Genomic DNA, 18,231 nt, shown 5'->3' on the forward strand with positions numbered 1-18,231 from the left:
GAATGGGATGACTCCATCGAAACTGGTCGGTAAAGCCAGTGGGGAGAGGATCAAGCAGGGGACCGGATACAGAGTTCCTCGGGCTCAGGGGAGAACCTCGGAGAATGGAGCCGAGGAGACCCAGGCCTAGTCAGAGGCCTCACTTTGGGTGGCGGACATGTCTGCGATGAGCGATCGAGGGACTGCTTGCAAGGCCTGTCTTTTTTAGTCTTATCCCCTTCCCCGGACCTCTTGGCGAGAGTTTGAGTCCCAGTGGCCAGGGAAGAGGAGGAAGATGCAGCAGCCACTGCTCTCCCAGAGGGGGAAGAAAGGACTGCCATCCCTGAGGAGGGAAGCAGGCCTTTGAGGTTAAGTTTGTCCCACCTATCCTTAAGCGCTCTGGGGATGAAACCAGCACAAATGGAACAGGGGGACTTAAGGTGGTCTGCACCCAGGCATACCACACAAAGAGTGTGGCCATCCGCTGGAGAGAGCTTATGGCCACACTTTGTACATTTTCTGAAACCTGCTTTTGGGGCTTCTGCCATCCCTGCACCTGGCCCAGACACACACTCACGTGCACACACATGCTAGAAAGTACAGACAGAAAGAAAGGGGAAATTTTTTTTTTTAACCAATGCCATTGCTGAAGGTAAAGAAAGAGAGAAAGGACAGAAGAAATTTGAAAAGTTGGCAAAAAATACAGCACTTACAACATCCAATAAACTTGGAACTCTGACCATGCTTGTTGCTATGCTGCCGACAAATGAGATCTGAAGGGAGATGGGAGACAGGGGGTATTATGGGTAAGGGGAGGAGCTTGAAGCTTTGATCAATAGCTGGAAAATGCGGCCGTTTTGGATCCAATGTGGCTCCGAAACTCACAGGTTGAAGACCAAATAAAGTAAACTACTTCACATCACATTTTTCCATCATCTTGACAAAAGACCAAAGTAAAAAAACTGGCTTATAATTACAGACATCAATGGATGGCTCTCCTCTGGTAGAGGGCACCACAACTACAAATGTCCACTGAGTAGGAAAAGTACAGCTGTGAGATATACTCGCCAAAGAAGTAGGTGTCTGAATACAGAGATTACTGCTGTTGCACGATTCATTCATACACCCTCTGATCAGCAGCTTAAAATAGTGCAAGGTAGTGGGGGAGCCCCAGTCAGGCTTCTAGGGCTTTGGGCATCCCCAGAATAAGCTGGTGCTTTCCCTGCACAGGCAATGCTGGCAGAAAGTGCAGCCCAAACAACTTTTACTTCTGTTTTGTGAAAAATAAGAGAGCCAGATGCCAACATGTGCACCTATTCTGCGGGGAGAGGCTGGCACTGCTTTTAAGGGTAAGTATTCAATTGCCCATCCAAAAAACGTTGGAAAACGGCATGCAGACAGAAAAGTAGGGATCTCCAACTGTGAGGGACTCCCTAGATCTGTAAAAGTTGGAAATGAAGGGTGAGAGCCTAGCCTGGCACAATGGATCCCTGCATCTAAACCTTTATTGCTATGGTGAGTTTGTCATACAGCTATATTTTGTTTATCATTGGCATTCCTACTGCAGTATCATGTACCACATATGTGAAGAGTACCAAAGCAGTAGGACCCCAAACAGAGAGCCCATGGTAGGAGAGCTATCATGTCCTGTGGTGGCAAATCCAGCCTTGCCTCTAGAGTAGGAATCAAACTTACAATGTCTTGAAAAGGTATGGATAGAAGTCCATGAGGCTGCTTCACAAATGCTCCAAGGTGATATGCCTCTAAACAATCTGCTGCAATGGTTGCTGCTCTAGCAGAGTGAGCCCTAATGTGGAATTCCATGGCATTCAGCAAAGATAATACAATTAACTAACCACTTAGGTTTTGTTTTGACATTGGCCTGCCCTGTTTCCTTAGGATGACAGAAATAAATAGCTGCTTTGAATCCCTAAGGTTTATGGTGCTAGCCAGGCAAAACCTGAGCAACCTGTGTCCATTTAGTGAAGGCAAAACCCTCTCTTCTTTGTAATGCTGTTTGGGGAAAAAGGCTGGCCTTTGAATGGTTTTGTTTAGTGCAAATTATAAACAATTTGTTCATTAGAGACACCCAGCCCTGATAGAAAATGATGCAATGTCAACTGCAATTAGTGTCTGCAGCTCAGATATTTTGCAGGTAAAATTTCTATGCAAATGAAACAAGCTGGTTCAAAAAGAGGGGTAAGGTTACCTTAACAGTTCTGTGGCACCGTGACTGGTCTCCTAAGGGGTCTCAGATGGACTGCCACTTTCAGGAAGAACTGGTGTCTTTACTGTAATGCAGATACACATGCTAAACCTTTATACCAGGTAATTATAACATCTTGCTGAACTGATGCTGCCTCTCATATGCTGTGAGAACTTGTGCACAATGAATAAAACCTTTTCTACTCTAGGTCAAAATTTGGTGTGCATTTTGTAACATGGCTGGTACTTCAAATGAAAAACCTATCCCATTGAGAGATTAGGGTACTAGCCTTTAGGCAAGTAATGTGACACTTCTGATTTCTAGGTGTATACTAACTTGCTTCCCTTCTGGGTCGGAAGGGTGCAGGCAGATGATAGCAAGAGAGACTCTCCTTTCTTCATCTGAAGAAACAGGAGTGAACCAAAACTTTCTCAGTCTGAAAAGGGCTATTAGGATTCGGTTTGTCTTCCTCTGCCTTCACAGAACTGTTAAGGGAAGAAAAGAGGAAGAAAGGAAAAGGTTTACTTCAATTTCTCCCACTAAACCTGCATATCACCTATATGTTGCCCAAGCTTTCTTGCAGACTATCATGAACAAAACGTCTGTACCTGGAAATTCAAATGAGATGTACAGTATGTAAAGTGAAACACTCCAGGGGATACCAAAGAATTCTGTGGAATACTTGTTCGCCCAATCTCAACTCTTGAAGACTTGGGGGTGACCTGCCAAAGAATTCTCCTTCCAAGGAGTGCAAAAGGAATGCAGCAGGAGGGTCCCCTGGCTTGCCAGCTTCCATGCATTCATGGCCAAGCTGCACAGGTGACAAGACTGCATAGTTTCCTTTTTTTTGTACCACCTAATCATAACATCTGTAATTATCTGGAGGACATTGACTAGTGCCAACATCTTGCTAATGCAGATATTTTGGTTTCTGTCTTCACCCCTTGCATCTACTTCGAGATTTGGGTGCCCTGGGATGGAACAAATGACATTCCTGAGTCAAAGTGGACTTGTTCCGCCCACTACCAAAATTCCATCTGAATGGCTGGAATGACTGGCAAAACCTGCTCTAGAGGTACTGATGTTACCACGCATTTTATGTATTACTGGTTTTTGCTCAAAAGAAGATTGGCCAGGGGTCCACTTATATATCCCAGCACCCTCAATATTTCCCTGGCTGCCAGGCTGGACTTTGCAGCTGTTCTCAGAAAGGAAGAACTCAAAAGAATAACTTTTTCTAGTAGAAGGACTCTATTGACTGTGCAGTGACTATTATTACTCACAGGAAGGTCTTGTGGAAACAGATGGAAATGCCCGGATTTGTTAGATAAGAGACTACTTACTCAAATACCAATCCAACTCCATCTGACAAGTTACTTATTAATTATTTTTATTTTTAATTGTTGACCAGGTGAATGCAATGGTCCAAGGAGCCTTATCAGCTACAAACCATGTGCAAATGCACAGTTACAGAGATACAACAGAATTTAATAATTCAGTTGCACCACTGAGTAACAATGACACACACAAAAAAAAAAATCTCATGTATAGAAATCAGTTACAACACAATAAGAAAATAAAGCAGTTATCCGGGCAGTGGAAGATGTGAATCCCCCATGTCTGAGGGGGACAGACTGGAGCTAAACATATGGGTAAATGTCCTCCACGCAGGGAAAAATTTGAAAGGCAAGAACGTGAACTGTTAATGTTGTGACCACTAAGGGATTTATTTTGGCCCTTGTAAATGGGAATGTGAGGTAATCATCCTTCATATTAAGCATGACCATAACAGAATAATTTTTCTCACTCAGGTACACTCATCAGACCTACCTACCTGTTGCTTTTTTCCCCCAACCATGTGAACCTTCCTCCTAATGGGAGAGGACAGGGGGGCTGAGGCTGTGAGAAGGGATGGGGAGGTACAACAGACAATACTGAGGGATGCTGTCTAGAGAGGGAAGGGTCTGTCCCTACGTCTCCCCTATTGCCTGTCCTGGCTTCTGCCTGCCCTCCATGATTTTTTTTTTTTTTAACTGAGCTGATTGTGCCTACGTCCAACAAAACAGATATTGTTTTGAATTACATTTTCTGCTTTATTTCAGGATACATTACAGAAATAAATAAATGCCTCACTGCTGGACAGACTGCCTTTCTGCTCCAGCTACTTAAAACACTTCTTGGAACAAAGGACCAACACAAAAAAAGTAATTGTCTGAAGATACATTCAGGATCTGTCCTTTGAGAGGGATAAGATCCTTAGCTAAGTGTGCCTCCCATGTGTTGTACCTGAGGCAGCCATCCTGGCTGAAGCATCTACAGCATTGAAGCTGCATTTGTCGGCATACACTGGATATTAAATTTTACACACCCCAGTTAAAATGTCAGGTTTTTGTGATACAAAAAATGAAACCACAATAAATAATTTTAAAACTTTTCCCACCTTTAATGTGACCTATAACCTGTACAATTCAATTGAAAAACAATGAAATCTGTTAGGGGAAAAAATATAAAAAAATAAAAAAACATACAGTATGCTGGTTGCATAAGTGTGCACAACCTTAAACTAATACTTTGTTGTGTGTGTACACCCTTAAACTAATACTTTGTTGAAGCAGCTTTTGATTTAATTACAACATTCAGTCTTCTTGGGTACATACCTGCCATCGATTAAAGAGACTCTGATTAACCCCAAATAAACTTCAGCTGTCCTAGTAAGATTTTCCTGACATTTATACTCAGGTGTCTGCTACAGCAAAAGCCATGGTTTGCAGCGCTTACAAATCATCAAAGGGATCTCATTGTTGAAAGGTAACAGTCAGGAGAAGGGTACAAAAAATTTTCCACAGCATTGGATATACCATGGAACACAGTGAAGACAAGTGGAGAAAATATGGGACAACAGTGACATTGCAAAGATGCCCCTCCAAAACTGATGAAAAGACAAGACATAAACTGGTCAGGGAGGCTGCCAAGAGACCTACAGCAACACTGAATGAGCTGCAGGAATTTCTGGAAAGTACTGGTTGTGTACTACATGTGACAACAATCTCCCATATTCTCCATATGTCTGGACTATGGGGTAGGGTTGCAAGACGGAAGACTTTTTTTTACACAGAAAAACATCCAGGCCCGGCTAAAATTTGCAAAACAATACATCAAGTCTCTCAAAAGCATGTGGGAAAATGTGTTATGGTCTGATGAGACCAAGGGTGAACTTCTTGGCCACAATTCAAAAAGGTACGTTTCGCGCAAAAACAACATTTTGCATCACCAAAAGAACACCATCCCCATGGTGAAGCATGGTGGTGGCAGTATCATGCTTTGGGGTTGCTTTTCTTCAGCTGGAACTGAAGCTTTAGTCAAGGAGGAGGGAATTATGAACAGTTCCAAATAACAGTCACTTTTGGCCCAAAACCTTCAGGTGTCTGTCAGAAAGCTGAGGATGAAAAGGAATTTCACCTTTCAACACGAAGATTACCCTGAGCATACATCCAAATCAACGAAAGAATGGCTTCACCAGAAGAAAATTAAAGTTTTGGAATAGCCCAGCCACAGCCCAGACCTAAATCCAATAGAAAATCTGTGGGGTGACCTGAAGAGGGCTGTGCACAAGAGATGCCCTCACAATCTGACAGATTTGCAGCTCTTTTGCAAGGAAGAGTGGGCAAATATTGCCAAGTCAAGATGTGCCATGCTGATAGACTACTACCCAAGAAGAGTGGATGCTGTAATTAAATCAAAAGGTGCTTCAACAAAGTACTAGTTTAAGGGTGTGCACACACAACAAAGTATTAGATTAAGGGTGTACACACTTATGCAACCAGCGTTTTGTACTTTCTTAATTTTTATATTTTTTCCCCTAACAGATTTGTTTGTTTTTCAATTGAACTGTACAGGTAATATATCACATTAAAGGTGGGAAAAGTTTTGAAATGATTTATTGTGGTCTCATTTTTTTTATATCACAAAAACATGGCATTTTAACAGGGGTATGTAAAATTTTTATATCCACTGAATCTGCCTACTTTTAAGGTTGAATGAAGCAACTTTAGGAAACTGTGTGAAGGTTTTATCAGCAGTGATTAATGTCATCTTAGTCATCCATCTAAGACTATGCCCCTGTTACAGCAACAAGTATGTCTGGCAGTTAACAGCTCAAATGCCTACAGTTAGGTGTTCACCTTTTTGTTAAGTTTACCCAACACTTTTCCTTCCTTATTATTTAGCACTGTTGTTGTTAGAGGACCAAAACAGACTCCAGTTAACGGCATAAGTGAAATGACTGCAGAAACAGCACTTAGGCTTCTCTACCCAGTAAAATGTATTCTACTTCTGGAGATTATACATTGGGAATCTGGTTCTAGACAATCACTTTCAAAGGCAGCTTCAAAAGCCTGAAAGAACAGAGCAATGGTCAATGGCTATAGCTCATCTGTGTACCTTTTATAAAAACAGTCCTCTATTTAAAATGGTCTTCATTACACTTAGAGTCTTATCAAAAGGGACTCCTTCCAAAGATGAGGCAGCTTAAAGTGACTTGTAACAGTCCAAATTATATTCCTGATCCACTTCAAGGTCTGGGTTGGAAGATAATTCCGTTAAGGAGTCTCTTTACCTCTTGATTAGGGGTAATATTTTTTTAATTGGAGGTCTCTGCATTTGCACCTTGCCAAATTACCACATATTCTTCTGGGAAGTGACCATAATGAAAAAGCCAGGACAGGTGCCCAGGGCTAGTCCATGTGAAAAACAGGCCAGGAGCTTTGTTGGCTTTACAGGCTGATTCAAGGCCAACATAACTACCGCATCCTGAATAAAAACAGGAACACCTACTGGGGAAATGACTCCTTTCTTTGTGTGTGCAAAGTGTAAACTAAAAAAAATGAGCAATTACTGTGAAGATGGACTGAACAGAATGAGTTAAGTGACTCAGCCTGGTTTTGGTAACTGCTGTACAGGTTTGCACGTGCATGGTTATTATTTTTATCTTTGATTAAACGAAAACAGCCTTTTTAACCCAACAAGTTTTTAACTCCACTGCATGCAGCTTTAAAGTTGGAGTGCAAATAAAGAGTTTCATAGAAGAGACGAAATTTAAGGAGGACTTTTGATGTTCCTACCACAGTTTATCACATCACACCATAGTGGTTTAATTGTTTTGTAAATAAGCTCTAACTCTTTGGTGGTAATGTTATGTCAAGACATATGCTGATGTAGGGCATGCCCAGTCAATCCATTGACCACCAGAGATTAAGAAACAAATAGCATCACTTTATGACAGATGGAGTAGTGTTGTGCTTTCTGCAAGACATCTTGGCACCAGACAGGAGACAGAAGGTCACTGAAAGTCGCAGCTACTATATCTGTTTCTATGATAGTCTCAGGTGTAGCAGTAAGGATCCCCTCTGAAGTACTTTATCTACTGCAATTTTTTCCCTGTTACATTGATAAGTATTACAAGCTGATGAAGACCCAAATAAATGAGTGCTGTGGTGTGAACATGGATAGCTTTATAATTTCCAGTCCAAGTTCAAGTAAGCAGTAACTAAATCAGTCTTGATATTACTAGTAAGACCTACAGGAGTCCTTTGAGGAATATCAGGGAAAACAGGCAATTGTTACTGAAAATACCATAACTTGTGACAATTCCATTGTAAAATAATTATCATATAATGACCCCCCGGACTTTTTCCATTAGTATAAGTCTTTCCTTTTTGTGTTAGGCAGCAACAGAGAATGGAACAGCGCCATTGCTGTAATCTCGGTATGTTAAACAATATCTTTAAAAAACTCGTTTAACATAGCGAGACAACTTTAAAAACGCAACGGAGATCTTCCTTCCTCCGTTGCTTCCTCTACACACAGCTCTGATGTACTGCGTAAGCATACGCATGCACAGTATATCAGAACTGCTCCAGGATACCGTACAGCTGCGGAAGGGCAGCACAGAGGCATTATACAATGCCATTATTTAAGAAAATTAAGTATTTTTTTCTTAAATAATGTCATTAGATATAAATAACCACTTCTGGGTGTGGGTAATGCTGGATTTACCCATGGTTGTCTTTGTTTGGCAACTCGGGCTTCGCCCAAGTGACCAAACCACACCAACCGTGGGTAAATCCAGCATTACCCACACCCAGGCGTGGGTTATTGCTTAATTAAATTGCAACTCATCAGTCTTTGGACATTCCAGTTAGGCAACCAAAATATAACACCAGTAGTTAGCAATTAACTGGCGCATCCCTTCCATAATTTTATTATATCGTGATTTTAATTACAGAAATCATTAAGATCTATTTCACTGTTTAGCTAAAGCAGTATCTGTTTCTTTCTCTCCAACAAAACCAGTCTAAATTTTGATGCTGCATTAAGTATGCATGAATGCCATGAAATTAATTAGGAAGTAGGTTGAAGAGCTTACATAATTCTGACTGATTTGTTTTTCCTTCCAGGCTCATTAGTAAGATAAATGGGACAGCAGACCAATCGATGGCAACAATGAACACCACACAGCCTTTAACAGCAATTTTACTTCACTCATACCTGATTTTCTTTTGCAGAAGATTCCATAAAAGCTGCATTCCAGGAATCTGCTAATGCCTTCCCTTCTTCATAACTGATCACCCTAATTAGTAAAATAAGATAAAATATCATTTTTGATACAGTATTTAAAAAGGTATCTTTGTCAAGATAAATCAATAAGTACTTTTACTGCTCATCATAATTACTTTGATTTAAACTGTGAGCTTCTTCAGTTTATTTTGCTGACTGCTACAGTTGCTTCTGGTGAGCATTCTAAAAAGCAGTGGATTCTGATGTCTCAGTTTCTTAAAATGACAGTTCTTTTCAGTATCATCTCAAAATTCAGTTAACATACTAAATAATTACTTATCTGCAAAATTCACTGTTGTTACTGGCAGTTTCATCTACCTCCTTAACTGTAAGAACAGCATGCATGTTAATGCATAAATATGTCCAGCTTTGTTTTAATTCATAGCAGTGAGCCACTTTCTTGAACACTAGAAATTCCCTAAAAGGTGCAGTCACTCACAATACTGTCACATTTTCTACTCATTCTGTACAGTCAGTGACTAAACTGTTGCAGCATAAACTGGCCAACACGCAGAACAAAGCACATTTGTTATAATAATACTGATATTAATGGAAAAAATCAGTTCACATACTCAAGAAGACATGAATCTAAGCCAAATTCCTAGATGTACCAGCAATATAGTACAGTTGTTATCCACCTTTCTATAGTTGTAGACGCTCAAGTAGATCAGTGTTGCAGAAAAAAATAATGGGTCTTTCTGCCATGCAGAGGCCTACTACATGCCTGATATTCCAGAGTCTTTACATCATCTCTAGCCAAGGGATGTCCGGATGTCAGGGTATAAAAGGAGTGTCCATCGGAGTCATCTTCAGGTTTTTCTAGGCAGTGAACAGCAATTTGATGCCGGAGGACAATGCAACCCCTCCAGATATCAAAGTTTTAGTCAGACATAGGGAAAGATTCCTACTATGTGATGGTAGAAGAAGTAGGGGGATGATGGTGAATAAGAACCACTCATCTGAACCCCCCCCCTTCCAGGTAGGACAGGTCAGCAGTTAGAGAAGTAGGAAGGTGAGAATTTGTACTGCAACACTGATCTACTCGAACACCTACAGTTACAGTAAGTGCGACACAACTATATTATGTTCTTCGCAATCAATTTTTTAGTATTGATTCTTGGCAGGACTCCCAAAGCTACAAGTTCGGGGGCAGGCTGTCTGCTGGTCACTGCAAAAACAGGTTTTGTAGAACAGCAGTAGCAAAACCTACCTTCGCCCTGGAGGCACTGGCTAAGTGATGATGTTTAGTAAAGGTGTGGACAGATGTCCATGTAGCAGCTTCCAGGACAGCCTGTGTAGGGATAAAGAGAGCCTGGAGATAGGTCTGCTTTCTTTCTTCTCTGCAAAGACAAATAGTTGTTCTGCTTTACTAGGGAACTTAGTCCTGTCCAAGTAACATCTGATTTTTTTGGTGTACGTCCAAGAAATGCAGAATTTGCTTAGCTTTATTCTGTGGGTTAGGGAAGAACACTGGCAAGAGAACAGCTTGAGTCAAGAAGTCTGACACTATTTTTGGCATAAAGGTTAGTTCTAAGGGTTACCCTATCCCAATGGAACACAATGAAGGATTCTTTGCACATCAGATCTTGTAGCTCTGGGACTCACCTGGCTGAAGTGATCAGGAGGGTGATTTTCCAAGTGAACATTTTTAGGGGAGCAGAAGCTGCTGGATCAAACGGCTGTAATGTAAGTTTTTTATAGTACATAGTTTAAATTCCCAGGTAGGGACAGGATGTACGACTCCTTTTAGGAATAGTTTCAGTTGTGGTGAGAATAGACTGGGGAAGCAAGTAATCAGGCAGAGATGGCTGAAGCATATACCTTAACACTGGAATAAGAAAGCCCCTGATGAGGAACTCAGAAATTCAATGATATAATTAGTATGGTAGACAAGAAAAGCTGGCTAACCAAAAAAAGGACATTTCGGTTTTGTGGAACATTTTGAGGCAGTTTCAAATCTTTTTGTGATAAAAAAATTAATGAAGCTAAAACAAAAGCAATAGATGTAAATGATGTACCCAAACACACATTGGTTCAACAATATCCATAATTATGGGGAAATGATAAAATGCAGTTCATAGGAGTATGGATTAAAAAGGATTCTGGTTTGGCAGCTAAGGATATGTGGGAAGAGACTAAGCAAAAGATAATACAAAAACTGAGAAACTGGAATCTTTGTTATATAGATATGTATGACAAGATACACACAGTTCAAATGTTTTTAGTCCCTTTAGTTTTATACATAGGTCAGGCAAATTTTTATCAACCAGCGGAGAAGTTGTGGATAGCAATTAATAAAGAGCTGAAGGATTTTATCTGGGAGGGGAAAATGACAAGGGTCAAGTGAGATAAGCTTATTCTTCTAATAGAACAAGCCGGTTTGGGATTAACCAATTTCAGAGCTACACAGTTAAAGCTCCTACACAAGCCGAAGCAGAAACTAATAATTCAAAGTAGAAAGGGATGATGATGAAACAGGTAGGAAGCTCAATAAACAAACAGAGACTGTTTTTTGGATGCAGATCCTTAAGGAGACCAATAACCATACAGAATATTATAATCATAAAGTAGCAGACTGTGTTCCAAGAACTAAACCAATGCATTAATGGAGAAAGGAGATTCTGCCAATAGGGATGACTGAAATTAGGTATATAGACAATAGGGGGCTTGAATTTACTGGAGAAAACTGGCAAAAGAACCAAGGTATTGGAAGCAAATAACTAGAGAGGGGAAAGTAATAGAATGTGAAGAAGCCAATAATTAATTTAGACTACAGGCTAGAAACTGCCATCCATATCAAGGATAGATATCAGAGTATAGGCAAAGAGAAAGAAACAGGAGGAACCTAAGTGAAAAACCAGCACTGGAAGAGTTTTTAGTAGAATCTGGAATAGAAGCTGCTGTTAAAAAAGGAACAATTAGTACATCATATAAAATACTGCATGATAACTATAAGAATCAGAGGAGGTTAGAAAGGATTGCGAAGAGATTGTATAAATAATTCACAAAGAAACAATGGGGGATATATGTATGTCTCTCAAATATGCAACAAAGTCTAGATGATTTAGGAAATGTTTACATAGATATTTTTATACCCTGAGTAGACTCCAAAGAATTTTTTCCTCAGACAGCAAATGTTGGAGGTGTGATAGGGAAGAAAGAGGTAACTGAGAACATATTTTCTGCAAGTGCAATGAGTTGGCAAAAAGATTCCCTGCAGACTACTCTGTCAAAGATACTGGGCGAGCAAATTGGTGTAATTAAGGAAATTATTTTATTTGAGTTATGATACAAAATCAGAATTGCCTAGACATAGTAAGGCCTTGCTAAGTCTAATTATGGTGGCTGCCAAAAAAAAAGCAATTACTAAAAAATGGAAATCAAAGTCTAAACCAACTCTACTAGCAGTAAATATAGTAACAGATATGAAACAACTGGAATTGGGATCTTTAGAAAAGGGTAGGAGCAAATTACATAGAAAAAATGGGAATTGTGGGAACAATACATGCAGAGGAGGAATGAGGTTTATAAGAAGGCTGGATTTGAATGAGTTATGTAATGTTTGACTAACAATTACTGGATAGACTAAGTGATGTAAAATGTTTGCAACTAAAATTATGCCCATATGGTCTGTGATGTATAATGTTTGCAACTAAAATTATGTCAATATGGTTTGTTTTCATTTACATAAATGTATGACTGCCTAATAAAGATGTTTCTTATTTAAAAAAAGCCCTTGGTGAAACAATCCCAATAACACTAGGTTTATGGTCGCAAGAGAAGGGTTGATGTCTTGCACCAAACAGAAAACCTTTTCTATTTGGATAAGTATGATTTTCTGGTATTTGGTTCTTTTGCCTTTCTCAGGACTGGTAGCTCTTCTGCAGAGTAGTTTGTATTATTTGGAATCAGAAACCAATCCTCCAGGCTGTTTAAGGGTGCTGAGGTGAGAATGAATGACAGATCCCTTTACTTGTGTGAGTAGGTCTATCACTTGCAGGAGAATGCAATATCTCCACTTGCTGAGGGCCAACAGGAGGGAGTAATCAATGCTGCCTTGGCCAGAAGGGGGCAGAGTATCATACTTGGTCTGTCTGACCTCTATCAGTATTATGGGAATCAGTGGGAATGGTAGAAAGGCATAAAGAAAAAGGCCTGCTCATTTCAAAGAGAAGGTGTTTGCTCTTCATGCCCCTATCTATTAGATTCTGGAGCAGAACCTTTATAGTTGGCTGTTCTGATGAGAGGCAAAAAAGGTCTATATTAGGGGTGTCCCCATTGATGTGAGAGGTCCAGGAAGATTTCCTTTTTAACATACAGTTGTTGTTGTCCAGAGTGCCCCTGCTCAAAGAATCTGCTATGGTGTTGCTCTGACCAGGGATGCATGATGCTAACAGTGTGAGTTGCAGTTGTGCCAAGAGCCAAAACTTTATTGCTAGACTGCACAGGGAGTAGGAATGATTTCCCCCTTGTTTGTTTATGTACCTCATAATTGTGGTATTGACTATCCAAATGTATAGTGCTCCTGGGGATAGGTTACTCTGAAAGTCCTTCATTGCTAGAAAACTGATAGCATTTCCTTCTGGTTTATGGGAAGTTTTCCTCACCCAGGGGTCCAGATACCTTGCACCTTCATGGGTCCTAAGTGTGCTCCCCAGGCTACTTCTGAACTGTATGTGCTGATGGTCTTGGTAGCATCTAGTAGAGTGAAGCTTACACCTGAATTCAGCTTGATGGCGTCTTTCCATCAAAGAAGATCCTGCATGGTGGTTCTAATGCATTGTAATTACACTTTAGAGAATGTCTGGAAAATGCAGTACTACTCTAGGGGTCTTGTATATGTCCCTTTGTTTGAAGGCCTTGTCTGCTATGCCCTCTGCCTTAGAAATGATTTGTTCCTGTAAGGACTCCAAGTACAGACAGGGCAGCAGATGTACACATCTTTTTCAAAACTAGCAATCTACCTTTCCTGCTGTCATTAGGTAAGGGACATTTAACAGTAGGCTTACATGAATCCTTGGTGGCTTCAGTAGACACTACAGAGGGATCAGCCTGTAGGTTCTTGTAGAGGTGATTATGAGTGTTAAGACCTCTATAAAAGCTATCTTGTTTTCTTTCTGCATCTGACAGATAAGTCTGAGTGAACTGACATTTCTGAATACAGAATCTAGTACCACATAGACTGGAGAAATAGCTAGTGGTCTGGGAGATGGCAGACTGGACCCAAGAGAATTCCTTGCCTTCCCAATGAAAGGCCTCCTCCATCTTATGCAAGGTACCCCCAAATGATAAATCTTCTGGGGGATGAAGCAAAAGACAGGGTATCTGAGTCAGGGCATGATTGAGGGGGGAGGTGTTCAACACAAGATAATTTCTTCCTAATCCTCAGATCCTGAAGAATCAGATTTCTCCTGAAAATAAACATCTCTCTGTCTTTTACTGGAAGAGGCTTCTGGGGTAGTCTGTAGTGCCTGACTGGTCTACCCTAGATTTCATAAAGGCCATGAATTCCAGGGCAATTTTAAGGAGGTCTTGAATTTTGCTCAAGGTTGTAGTCACTGATGACTAGGGCATAGGCTCAGGTAAGCTGACTGGTCTCTCTGATTCAGGCATCTGTTTAGGAAGACAGGACTTAGTCTGCAGTTGGGCAATAGTGGCATCGGTCTGTATTACTGGCACATGTCCCTACAAGACAACCATGGAAGATGAATCATCTCATTTGATAACAAATGCTTGAATCTCAGAAGTTGAGGCCAGCTAAGTGGCTTCAGACCGACTCAACTTACACTGGAGGTGGGGAGAGCAAATCGAAAGGCCTGCTGCCATGGTGGCCTCCTGAAGCCTCAGACCTGGCAACTGTCTGACTTGGGTGTTGCAAAAGCACCTCACCAGAGTCACTGCTCAACTCAGACACAGATGCGGAATGATCACCATCATCTGATAAATCCTCTTCTCTCATGAGATGAAACTGGAACAGTGAAAGAATGGTCCAAGTGTAAGGCTGTTACCATAAAAAAAAAAAAAAAAACATTATTTAGTACCAAGCACTGCCTTGTCAGTATGAAAAAAAAAATTCTATGGATGTATGGCTCAATATGGCTAATTTGACCGGTAATGATGCATGGTATCAGACAAGAGAGTTTGCAGTATACACAATCTAGTAATTAAATGGATGAGAGTTTAACACTGAAATAAAAAAAATAAGAGGTCAAACTGAAAAATGCTCCCATCTAACAGATATTTCTGGCAAAGAAAAAAAGCAGGCATTTGACACTTAAGAAAGATGGGATATGAATCATCTGTCCATTTAATAACAGTTTTTTTAATGGTATCAGATGTGCCCTTTCGTTGAACGGATCAAAATCCTGCAGTCACTTTAGCCTATGCTAAAACTGCAACCAAAAGAGTTTTCACTGTTTCAGATCAAGCTGCTCACCCAAAGGTGAGTTCAACTTAATTGATTTGATGTTAAAGTTATTTTTTTTAAAACAGAGGTGAATGTTCCAATTTGCAAAGATTTGCTTAGAGAACCAACTGACTGATTTATTATTTTATATAAACAATGATTAAATGTTTTCTATTCAAAAATGCTATACAACATATAAACTTAAAACAAGAATTCTCTAAGAATATATCATAAGCAGCTTTACAGACATTTATAACTATACCACTTAACTTCCTGTACCTCAAGAAGAACAGACCCCCACATGTTAACTGTCAAGCATGTTAACAGTCTAGCATGTCAATTGCTGCTTGTAATTCACCCTCTTCATGCGTTCTTTCTGGTAAAAACTCTAAAGGTTCTGTTGTGTGAACATTTGGGATAGAACCTCAAAATATTCCATCTGTTCTACATTTTTAGTGTATGCAAACCACAGAGTAAAAATAAATTCCAATGCAGAGATCATCAAATTAATATAAACGCCTAATATGGCCTTGGGCTTCCTGAATTTGAAATGTATAAACATGCAAGCTTATACTTCATAAACAGTGCTACAGATGTTATTAACTTGTACTTTAAAAGACAAAGTATTATCGACAGTGAAGACATTCCCAATGGTTGTTGACCAAGTAACAGGCTGATAATAGCTCTCCAAGTGTGAAAACTATTGAAAAAGGAAAACTCATTTTGTGTAAAACAGCGTTTGAAATTTGAAATTTACCAGGAAAGAAAAAACTCTGTCAGGGAAGAACCTTGCAGCTATTCAACAAAACACTGTTCATGTTTCAGCTTTAGAATGGGAGATGGCTTCCAGTAACTTAGAAAAAATAAATAAATCAAAAGTACTCAAACCAACGTAGCCAAGATGGTGAGCAGTTAACAGCACCGTTTTTTAGTTCTGCTTCATTTTAACATCTGACAGGATTTTTACTAAAAAACGGAAAATAGAATGTTTCAAAACTCGATGGATTTATAGTTGAACATCTACTGAAAGATTTAGTCAAAAATAAGAAGTTTGAAACTCTTTTAATTGCTTTTTCCTGTCAAGAAAACAAGACCCAATTGTCTCAGAATGAGCTTCTCTAAGCCCAGTGTACAAGACAGTACTATGAAAAAAAGACATACAAGCTATACTAAGTAACATCAGAGAGTTATCTGTAAAGACAGATAAATTAGAAAGCAAAATGGAGAATTTTAAAGAGGAATGTAAAGAAAAACAAGTTGAAGTGCCAAGTGAATCTCAACAACAATCATCACAAATCAAGAGTATTGTTTGATTTTGATGGAAGATTAGTTGAAAATGAGAATAACATTGAATTTCTTCTGAAACAAACCAACTTATTCTGGGATAAAATAGAAGAATTTGACAGCAGATCTAGAAGGAATAACATCAGGATTTATGTGATTCATGAAAAAAAAGGGGAGACAGTATGACTCAATTCCTTAATACCTGGATGCCTAAAACTTTGAAACTACCTGAAGTCTTTTTATTTTTGGCATCGAAAGGGCACATAGGTCACTTTCTAACTCATTAAAAAAAATAATAAAAAATAAAAAAAAAACACCTTCACCAAGGTCAGTGACCATAAGATTTTTCTCAAGCCAAGATAAGAATTTACTCTTAAAAGCTGCATGGACTAATTATCCATTTAAAATTGAAGGACATACTATAAGATTTGACAATGACTATTCTACATTAGTGATGTCCAAGAGAAAAGCATATGTGGCACTTGTTAAAAGCTTAAAGAAAAACAATATTAAAGCACAAATCTTGTTTACAGCAAAAATAAGGATTCACTTTCCAGAAGGAAAGAAGATTTTTAACACTTTGGAAGACGCAATGGACTTTATAAAGAAAAATAAACCTAGAAAAAAAGAATAAATGAACTGGAATCTATCAACTTCTTCGAAGAGAAATGCAACACAAGATGGTTGGTTAATAAAAGAAAAAAAAAAGTAAAAAAAAAACTGAAGGACAAATTAAAATCCATGTATTTCATGGTTATGAAATCTTATTAATTTAAGTGCTTGAATACTTATGAGCAGTTGCTGCACATTACTTTTTACAAAGTAAATCATTTCTTTCTTTCCCTACTTCAAATGGTTACTAATTCCCTTAAATGTTAGAGTTTGATTCTTTTAGCTACATATAAAATTAAAAGCACTTATTTTCACTCAGAGTTTAGAAAAGTTAAAATATTCATTTTATTAAAAGGTAATCATCATTATGATGAAACTTATGTTAGGTGACAAATTTTCTGATATCTAGGCATAGCTGAGTAAAGTAATGAACTACTAAATATAATACAAGAAGCAACAAATGACACTAAAGAGACATGTTAAGTTGCATTCTGGGTTCTTAAAATGGTCCAGCAGTGTGCTACTGATAGTATACTTGACATTCAATAGCACGCACCCAGGAAAGACATACTATGTTATTACCAAAGTATAAAAATATAGATTTTATAATACACAAGAGTTATTAATGGAATGATATCAAATAATCAAGAGTAACTTTCACAAGTTAAACCTGGATCACATACACTTGTTATTCTTCAAATGCAAGTTTATATGCCATATCTCCTTTAAACAAACGACAGTCTGCGCAATAAGCAACAACTCACACAAATAGTGCTTACTGAATCCATAAATGTTATTTCTTTAAACTGAAAAAATATCCACAAACCAAGTAACCAAATGAAGGAAGAAGAGTAAAGTCCTCAGTAGAAAAACACTCCTTTAATGAATAAAAACACAGTTGGTAAGCGCTTTCATACCACTCATACGGACTCTTCAGAACAATATCATTAGTATTTCCCAGCATTCATATACATCTAACAATATATATATATATATATATATATATATATATATATATATATATATATATATATATATATATATATATATATATATATATATATATATATATATATATATATATATATATATATATGTATATATATATATATATATATATATATATATA

At 38.7% G+C, this 18,231-nt stretch overlaps 1 protein-coding gene across 2 annotated transcripts in view; it reads right to left on the reverse strand.

The window, feature by feature from the left end:
- Positions 1–18,231, reverse strand: part of RHEB (Ras homolog, mTORC1 binding) — a 782,482-nt gene that overhangs the window by 168,624 nt on the left and 595,627 nt on the right. For both annotated transcript variants that reach the window (XM_044066908.1, XM_044066909.1), the window contains exon 7: positions 8,732–8,813. In XM_044066908.1, coding sequence (XP_043922843.1) covers positions 8,732–8,813 — 82 coding nt within the window. The remainder of the gene's footprint in view (positions 1–8,731; positions 8,814–18,231) is intronic.

This window comes from Protopterus annectens, chromosome 3.part1, assembly GCF_019279795.1.
Source record: "Protopterus annectens isolate FY-2018-M chromosome 3.part1, PAN1.0, whole genome shotgun sequence".
Taxonomy (NCBI): domain Eukaryota; kingdom Metazoa; phylum Chordata; order Ceratodontiformes; family Protopteridae; genus Protopterus; species Protopterus annectens.